General features: G+C 36.2%; 2 protein-coding genes across 2 annotated transcripts; one reads left to right on the forward strand and one right to left on the reverse strand.

Annotated features, from left to right (window-relative positions):
- The first annotated feature begins 218 nt into the window (after positions 1 to 218).
- LOC103708133 (auxin-responsive protein SAUR71-like) lies at positions 219 to 2,516 on the forward strand. Its single transcript, XM_089929998.1, has one exon. It carries the CDS (start codon positions 825 to 827, stop codon positions 1,269 to 1,271), a length of 447 nt encoding a protein of 148 aa, XP_089786124.1. The 5' UTR covers positions 219 to 824; the 3' UTR covers positions 1,272 to 2,516.
- A 95-nt stretch (positions 2,517 to 2,611) lies between these two features.
- Positions 2,612 to 5,774, reverse strand: LOC103708111 (omega-hydroxypalmitate O-feruloyl transferase-like). The gene is made up of 3 exons (XM_008792891.6): positions 5,617 to 5,774; positions 4,794 to 5,231; positions 2,612 to 3,817 (listed from the first exon to the last, which is right to left on the reverse strand). Exons 1-3 carry the CDS (start codon positions 5,740 to 5,742, stop codon positions 2,960 to 2,962), a joined length of 1,422 nt encoding a protein of 473 aa, XP_008791113.4. The 5' UTR covers positions 5,743 to 5,774; the 3' UTR covers positions 2,612 to 2,959.
- Positions 5,775 to 9,068: the final 3,294 nt, after the last annotated feature.

Below are 9,068 nucleotides of genomic sequence, written 5' to 3' on the forward strand. Positions count from 1 at the left end.
GATACGTTGATAAATATAGCTAACTTTTATATGTTGGAAGGGCTTTCTTTTATCTTTTAATATTGTTAATGACCAATAATGGAGCTTACGTACTCTTGAGACTCGGCAATAACTAAGGTCACTAGTCCAACAATAAAAAGATTCCAGACTAAAATAATGATCCAATAATGTACTAAAAAAAAAAATTACCGTGATATTGGTAGGATCGAGCTAGCTCTAGGTGAATGCTGCTTGGTCAACTTGGTTTAAATATTGAAAAAGGAAGCAGCTATCGGATCTTAAGTCGTTGACATTATTTAATTGCTTCAAGACAAACTTGGAGTCATGGATTACATATTACCGACTGGGGACGATCTCCTCCCCATAGAAGCAAGCATGAAGCATCATCTCGTTCAGCTGTTTTCTCCTCCTCTTTATATGACCTTCCTCGGTTCATGGGCTCCCAAGGGACGCCTTTCTGTTCCTTTGAAGTCTTCCTATAGAAATGATTTGTCCTTTGGAAGCTTGAAGAGCTACGAGGAACCACTTTCTGCCGAGGGCCAAGGTAATAATTCACCAAGTCTGCGGTAGGGGTCAGAGGTGAAAGACCAAATTAAGGTAGTGTTTGGTCCCCTAATATTTGATGCACTCGCTTCTAAGTATGTGATTTCTAGGCTTCGTTTGATCTTGGACAGGGAGAATAGCCACCTCTTTCCAAATAAAGCTTTTGCTTTTATACAGAAAACCATAGGTAATAATTTGGTAAGCTTATTATTGAAAGAAGGTGTCTGAGGAGTTCATATACTTCTTGTAATATTCCATTCTTGCATCTCTATAAGCTCCAAATGGAGAGGGTGCAAAATTACAAGGGGAAGAAAGGTCTAATTCTAAAGACACTAGAAAGGTGTTGTTCACTTGGTCATCGAAGAAGCCACCCCACTTCCATGCCGAAGAGCAAATCATGGCAGCGGTCTAGGTCCACTGTGAAGCACCAAATTGCACCAGAAGGCTACTTCACGGTGTACGTCGGGTCTAACAAGGAACGGTTCGTGATCAAGATGGAGTGCATGAACCACCCCCTCTTCAAGAACCTCCTCGATGAGGCTGAGATGGAGTATGGTTTCAAGAGTGAAGGGCCATTGGAGCTTCCATGCGACGTCGAGCTCTTCTACCAAGTCTTGCGCGGAATCGACCAAGAGATGATGGCTTCACCAAAGTGTGGCTTCGCCAGAAGTTCTAGTGGATACCGGATTTTCAGTCCTTCTCGTCTCTTGGTCATGGGTCAATTCTAGCATGATCATGATCAGCAGCGTGTTCTGATGCTGTCAAAGATCTTTTTTTTAGCTGTTCTATTTAGTGTTTTTGGGTTTCGGAGAAAGCAGTCAATTTAGTGTGAGATGGTTAATTAGTCTTTAGAAAGTTTCTTTTTTCCCAGACATCAGTTTTCTTACATGCCAAAGAATTCCATGCAAGTATATATCCTTCTTATATAGGTTTTCCTCTTATATGTGATGACTGTGCTATTTCTAGTTAGTTTCCTGAGGTTGTATGTAATCATTGGTCACAGGTGAGATTATTTTATCTGAGAGTCCAATACTTCATCAGGATCAAGTAGAGCCAAGATTATCTTGGAAAGGGAAAACAACTTTGTAAATTATCATTTATATATATGTGGTTTTTTTCAGCAAGTGATATAATATTTTTTGGTTGCTCTGTGAAGTCCAATTCCATGCAATGGAATGACAGAACAAATAAATTAAAGTTTTTTTTTGTATTCTATTGTTTAATATTGGCCATAATATCTTATTTTCTAGGTTAATGATGAAAAGGACAAAAATGCATCACACTAATAGATCTTTGTATTATCTCTGCTGCTGCTATATGCATGCCTATTGACAAATGAATTGAAAACATGAAATTGTTCAGGTTGTAACTGGAGTCTGACTCATTGAATCCCAAAGGCTGAGATGAATGTTAGGATATAATTAATTGGAGCTTTTAATCGGTGTTGAAAATGTCAGGTTTTATTCCAATCAATTCTTAGCTTTATGTTGAGCAAGTGTTATCTGAGGAGGATTTGATTTATGAATTCAATGCAACAAATAGAGACTTGATCGAGCCTACCATCTATAAAAAAAAAAATTCCTCTCCCTTTTCTGAAGAATTTAAAGATTAATATATACATGGATTATCCTACCACTTTTGTAGGCAATGGGCTCGCTTTAAGCTTGGGATTAAGGTAAAGAAAATTTAAAATAGTTCTGTTTGGGCACAACCAAGTGAACAATTCAGCCAGAGGCAAAGATCCCAAACTCAAGGAAACATCCAGAGCATTTGCCAAAAAGTTTGTGGAAGAAAAAGGATAGGTAAAATTTAAAATCAGATTAACATAAATTTAAAAAAAAAATGGTTAATAGATTATGTGTTTACCAATGTAAAGCTAATCATGGAAGAGATAAGAACAAAGGCTTTAGCAAAAATAGCACCATCATTGACAACATCAAGCATATTAATTTTTAATTCATAAGTGTTTCCTGAATTAATTGTGAGATTGATATATGAGTAAATCATGAAATTATCAAATCAGATAATCTTGATCTGTACTATTGCTCAATATTTATTTAAATATATATTCTTAGCAGAAGCTTGCAATCAGGAGAACTTTATTATGTATGATCTGCAGTCCATTTAACAAAATCTCTAATTTGACAGACATCACTAAGAGAGAATCCAATGCATAATTTAGTCTCATGAAATTAATCATGAGTTTCTAAAGATAAGATCACCACACACATTTAAGTACAGAAATATCAACAATCTCAAATTTCCAATGTAGCTATCACTGCTTCTCTTGCCCTGAAGTAATTAATTTCAGACACTATCCTGCTTCAAAGAGGCCTAGTAAGAAACAATAGAGCATTCATGCTATAAGATGAAAAACACAAACACCACAGTGACAAACAGTTCTCTCCCTCTATTCCTATATCTCCATCAGCTCTTGGAATTTAAGCATTGCTGAGCTTGGTAGACCCAGAAGCACATTTATGCTCTTCCTCTCCTTTCCATGAGACAAGAACAAGATCACCTCTTTCTCAGGAAGAGCCACAGGCCCAGTCTGAATTGGCTCCCCCCACCCGAAATCTGTAGTATGGAAGCACAACCTAGACCAAGTAGTTATCAAAAGAGTAGCACTCAGAGAAGGCCTAGCTCTAGTTGCTTCAAAGTAGTCGATCGCCGATCTCATGTACTCATCGGTGACCATGCGCACTGCCTTCTGGACCAGCCCAGCTGCGAAGGAGAGCGGCTTCTCCGTAAGCTCCCCCGCACTGCAGAGAGAGTTGGTAAGCACGATGCCATTGCCAAAGTAGCCTTTTGGAAGGGGAGGATTGAACCTTGACCTCCCATCCACTGCAAAGAGTAGTTTAGACTTCTGACTGGGCTGGAGCTTCAATGCCTCAGTTCGGGCTTTCCATACAAAGCCAGAGAGTGCTTCGAAGGTAGTACACTTGTCTAGAGCTCCATCTTCCATGGCCTTCCTCTTGAGGCGCTCAAGCTTGTCAGCATCGAAGCAGAAGGATTTGTAAAGCATTTCTTCTTGGTACAGGGTGCTGGTATCAGAGATATCTTCAATCTCAGCAAATTCATGGTGGGGGAAGCTGATGGCAGGAGGATTCCTGGCCTTGAGTACATTCCGGTCTATGAACGGTGGTATGGACAGTGGCAGGCCTCGTGCTGTTTCTCCCCATGAGTTCACGAATTCCATGGCGCCAAGCCCATCAAACATGCAGTGGTTCATGGCTAGCCCAAGGATGAACCCTCCACACTTGAACTTGGTAACCTGGAAGAGAAAATATGACAGGACTAATTCTGGGTTATTTAACACATGAATGAGACTACAAATAACTTCATCAACTTATTAGGATAGTACTTTTCATTTATTTCATGTCCAATCATGGTGGTTATTGTGAGATGATTACAGCACAGGGTTGAATAGGAATCCATGGGATATATGTTATTAAGTGGAATGCTTCTATGAATTTTTTTTTTTTCAGAGATTGATCAATCCAATGTTCAGTTCCATCCTTTTATGGAAGAAGAGAAAATGCTTATAGCTATTGACTTGAATCAAGCGACAAGCTCATCTCATCTAAATGAGTTTGCTCTGCAAACCAAGATATGGTCCATAAAGTTATAAAATGATTATAACTAGCTCTCAAACTGTTGTCAACACTTTGAATTAGTCCAAACACCCTGAATATGACCAAGTCTAGGCCTTGGCTATTTTGGCAATAGAGGTTAGCTTGGAAAAAATGAAGGCCAACTGACAGTAGCAGGCCTACTTTATATTTTTCTCAGGACAATAAACCTGCAATCTTTTTTTCTTTTTTTCTTTGAGGATACAGGAAAATTAATAGTTATGCAGATTGAGTTAATTCTACTAGGGATCAAAAATCACATAAAATCTAATCTTACGACCTTGTCACCAGCCTTGTAATGACTTTCCGAAGCAGTACCATATATATTCCCCCTAGTAAAGCAAGAGTTTTCTATTTCTTTACCAGATCCTTATCATAGAAAAAAAAAACTTTTCTCAAAAACAAAAAAAATGTGATTTAGCTTTTGGAGTTACATAGACATCTTTTATAATATTCCTAACAATTAACATACCAAAAAGGATTAAGAATTCCCTGTAGTTCTAATTAGCATTCAGCTTAGGCCAACCATCACTGCCAACAGGTTCATTACTAAACGATGAATTCCAAGGCACGAAGCAAGAAGAAGAAGTAGGAGGAGGAGAAGAGCGACATCCTGACCTGAGCTACCAGAGGAGGTATCTCCAGTAGATTTTTAGCACAAGGAATGTTATAAAGAAGCTTTCCCAGTGTCAGGGGGTCAGCCTTTGAGATGTCTCCAATGTCTTCCATCTCACAATCTGCTTCGGCCTCGACAAAGACTGCGCCTTCTCCTGTGCAATTTACTATAAGCTTCCCTTCAGGGCTAATTGTGAGCCGACCGGCAAGTGGATAGAAGTGGACGAGAACCTTGGCCAAGGCCTCCTTGATGACTTCAGCTGCTGTCTCATTTCCTTTGTCCTCTGATTTGAAGCAGTAGATAGTCTGAACTATGACAGCAATGTTTTGGTCGAGGTTAGAGAGGTAGTAGAGGCCCTTCTCTGTTTCCTCTGCTGGGGGGACCAGTTTTGGCTCTCCTTGCTTGATGCTAAGTTCAAATTCCTCTTTTAGCTCTGCAATCTAAAACACCAAAGGAATGCAATAGCATCAGGCCATCATGTTGGTTAGCCGAAGATAAATAAGTGATTAGAAATGTAGAATCCCTCAAAAAGATAATAATAGCATTTCTTATGAGAATTATTCAGAAGAATCCAATGAAGAAGTTATGTTTTAATTTTTTTTAAAAAAGGAAGTGCTGGAGATTTAGCATACCACTAAAATGATTTAGCAAAGAAAGATGCTATTCGACTCAAAATGAAATATTGTCTCTTCAAAAAAATATATATCTTAAAGTGAAGTGCTTAGAGATTTGCATTATTACCAAACAGATACAATAGCAATTAGCTAACATAAGAAGAGTATAAGAAGAATCAAGATTGAGAAAGTGATTAGAGAAACAGGATACCATCTTTGGTAGTTGAGGCAAATGATGGTCTCGGAACCTAGATGGAAGACAGCACCTATGAAGACAGGCCAAGAATTCTGTGAAAAAAGGTGGAGATGGTTCCGCTGAGTCATGGAAGGGAGCCATATATAGAGGGAGAAGCAAAGAACTCAGTCGTCACGCAACTTCTTAACATAATTTAGTTAACTAAATGTATGAAAGCGACTTGTCCAGTCATCAGTGACTGCTGGGGTTGGAGGATTTAAGCAACCAAGCAGTTGAATGAGAGAGAGAGAGAGGGAGAGGGAGAGGACAATGTGAGGAGGCTACTGGAATTTTCTCTGGGGAAATTTATGTTCTGTCTCATGTCATATGGTTGGGGTTGGCCACCGGCTGTGAGACCAAACGTTACCGGTCAACGGTTTTTAAAGCAAAATCTTTGCGGGGTTTTTTTTTTGGTACAAAAATCTTTGTGGGGTTTGGTAGGTGTGTTTGGCCTCCAAATCTATGCCGCCGAAAGCTGCGACATTGTAGGGAAATGCTTTGAGACCCAACATAGGTACCAAGCAAGTTACAAGGTCACGTGTCACTAGAGGATTAGTGTGAGAATCCGTGCAAAGGTATGTTTTTTCTCACATTATTTATTCGTCGGATAGATTTTAGGTACTTATATAGAAACAAAAAATCTAAAAAATACTTTCTAGCTAGCTATTTTAAGTGATGCCCTGCCGCCATCATATGATTTGCACCAATCTCCTGGCATGTGACAAGCCAGTAGTGAAGGGGACATGTTGGTGGCAGGGTAGGGCCCTATGACATTACTCTTAAAATAATGGCTGTTTTACTATTTTATTGGTGATTCTATCTGATTGGGGGACCTCCATCACACACGACACGTGTTTATCAAAATAATATCATGTGAACTATGATCTCTTAATTATACTGATTTCATTCCATTCATATCTACTGTGAGGAAAGTATCATGATTGTCTTTTATTCTTTTCATATACTCTTCTCATTCAAACCTTAACATTCTTGTCAAGTTAAGAGTTTCAATCTATTCAAATCTAATCACAACCATCATGATCGGCTCATGATCAGCCTTAATAAATTCATATTGTATTGTTTCTTATTCTACGTAGGCTATAGACCGAGTTCGCTCTAATATCGTTTGTAACAACCCAGGATATCATCCAAAATGCTAGCCGGAAGGTTTTTTTGGTTTCTTAGTCCTGTATAAGTACTCATGATCTCCGTGATGAATAACCAATGTGGAACTAAACACACGCTCGTACGGGTCCACACATAAATCTTAGAAAGTCTCCAACTCCGTTGGAATCGAAGGAGGAAGAAAACTTCCATCGAAGTCTTGTTTTCCAACTGGATCATGCCACTGTGCATGCTCATACTGGGGCATAAGATCGGGCTAAGCCTAGCCACTCTGGGCCGGCCCACGAGCTCCCCAAAAAATATTTTTCTGGGTTATTACAGTAAGTCATCAAACTTGATTAATTCATTATGAGATATGAGATGATAGCAACCACACAATGACATTCAATCTTGAGTAGCCAATGCCCTAGGGTGATCATACAAGGTCTATACATGTGTATACAAGGTCTATTATTATGTTATATTAGTTTTCTTATATTGTAATAATATATTTTATGCTTGTACCGTGTTCTCTTATACTCGTACATGCATTTTAATATCTGCATAATAACTGCCGGTAGTAGTACGTGATTTTGAGTGGCTGAACAAGGTTTATCCATTCTTATACGAAATCTATTGTCGTTTTAATTAACATTTTTATGCTATGATATTTTGTGGTTGTACTGGCCCTTCCTAATCATACATGTATTAATTTCAGTATTTATAAAAAACAATAAATTGTAGTATAGTATGTGATTTTTAGTGATTGTACAAATCCTGTATGTACTTATGCAAGATGCATTGTAATTATTATAAAATCTCTTAACTGGTATGATGGTATTTTTTGACCATATCTAGGTTCCTTATAATTGTATATGTATTTTGAATATAGACTAATAATTACTCGTAATACTGGATTTTACGTAGTTGTACAAAAGGTATATGTATACTTTAGAAGGTCAATTAGTATTATTATTTTTTAGATTTAGATTTATTAGCATGAGATTATAATTAAGTTTTATATTTATTTTTGAAAAAATCTCAGCATGGAAAGAATTTGTTTTACTAAACAAAGTTAAAGAAGTTTTAATTAGAAAAATTATTCAAGTCCGAGAAGGCATGGCCTTGAGGGGGAGAAAGAAAGAGAGAATGAGGGAGGGGAGACATAGGAGCGTTGAACTTATTAATATTTGTTTAATTAGCTTAAGAGAAAGGAATCTAAAAGCCCGAGTTTTTTTATGGGAATTTTTGTTAAAAAAAAATAATATGTATAAGTTTAAATTAATAAGGAACATATCTTACATGCATTAGTGCTCATTTTTCAGCGTATCCTATCTTCACTATGACCTGAGCACTCGACTATGCTATCCCTAACAATGGATTGCATTTTATCACCTAAGGGCACTTCTACAATTTTATTTAAAATGATAAGTTGTCTTTTTTTTTTTGCAAATTATGTTTCTTTTGCTATAGTTGCAATAAAGTCTAAATTATTCTTTGAGTTGTAGAGCCAAGAAAAATGCAAGAGAAAATAGTAAAATATTTCTATCAAATTCTTTTATTTTTTTCACTAAAATAAATTCTTTATTTGGTATCTATCTACATTTCACTAATAGCTTTCAAACATCTTTAGGCCCCGTTTGGCAGAGCTTTTGGTAGGCCAGAAAATACTTTCTGACTCTCTAAAAGTATTTTTGGATAGAATATGGGTGTTTGGTAAAAAAACTGAAAGCTGTTTTAGCTTTGCCAGAAGCTAAAACAGCTTCTTAAAAGAAGTTTTAAAATGATGCTTTTTCAAAAAAAACACTTTTAGCATGCGTCGAAAAGTTATTTTAATTTATATTTTTTTTAGACCAAAATGCCATAATAAAATATTATAATTATAGAAAATGTCTCTTTATATTACAAAAATCGTAGAATTTTACTTCTGCAAGTATGATTGTGTGCCTCCATATTTTTGTTCCAAAAATTAGTTCCTAAAAATATTATATTAATAAAATATTAATATATAATGATAATATTTTATACCTTTATTATTGTATTATACTATAAATATAATATTATATTGCATTATATCATAATATATCGATATGTTATGTTATATAATATCAGATTATGTTATATTATTATGCTATAGTATACAATATTATATTACTATATTATAATAATATTATATTGCATTATAATAATATTATACTATATCATATATTTATGTCTTAATATATATTATATTATATTATGCTCTATTGTATAATACTATGCAATATCCTTTATGGTCATTTTGTCATACCAAAAGTGCTTTTTCAGTTTGTTTAACAAATACA

Source organism: Phoenix dactylifera, chromosome 4, assembly GCF_051530095.1.
Source record: "Phoenix dactylifera cultivar Ajwa chromosome 4, Ajwa_hap1_PhDact_Kaust_v1.1, whole genome shotgun sequence".
Lineage (NCBI taxonomy): Eukaryota > Viridiplantae > Streptophyta > Magnoliopsida > Arecales > Arecaceae > Phoenix > Phoenix dactylifera.

What these genes read in the sequence shown, in the direction of transcription:
- LOC103708133 (XM_089929998.1), top strand. Translation starts at nt 825, where the DNA reads ATGGAGAGGGTGCAAAATTACAAGGGGAAGAAAGGTCTAATTCTAAAG.
- LOC103708111 (XM_008792891.6), bottom strand. Translation starts at nt 5,742, where the DNA reads ATGGCTCCCTTCCATGACTCAGCGGAACCATCTCCACCTTTTTTCACA. An exon ending in TGCCTCAACTACCAAAGATG is followed by an intron (nt 5,232 to 5,616) that starts GTATCCTGTTTC and finishes TTGGTGTTTTAG; the next exon opens with ATTGCAGAGCTAAAAGAGGA. An exon ending in TACCTCCTCTGGTAGCTCAG is followed by an intron (nt 3,818 to 4,793) that starts GTCAGGATGTCG and finishes TTTCTCTTCCAG; the next exon opens with GTTACCAAGTTCAAGTGTGG.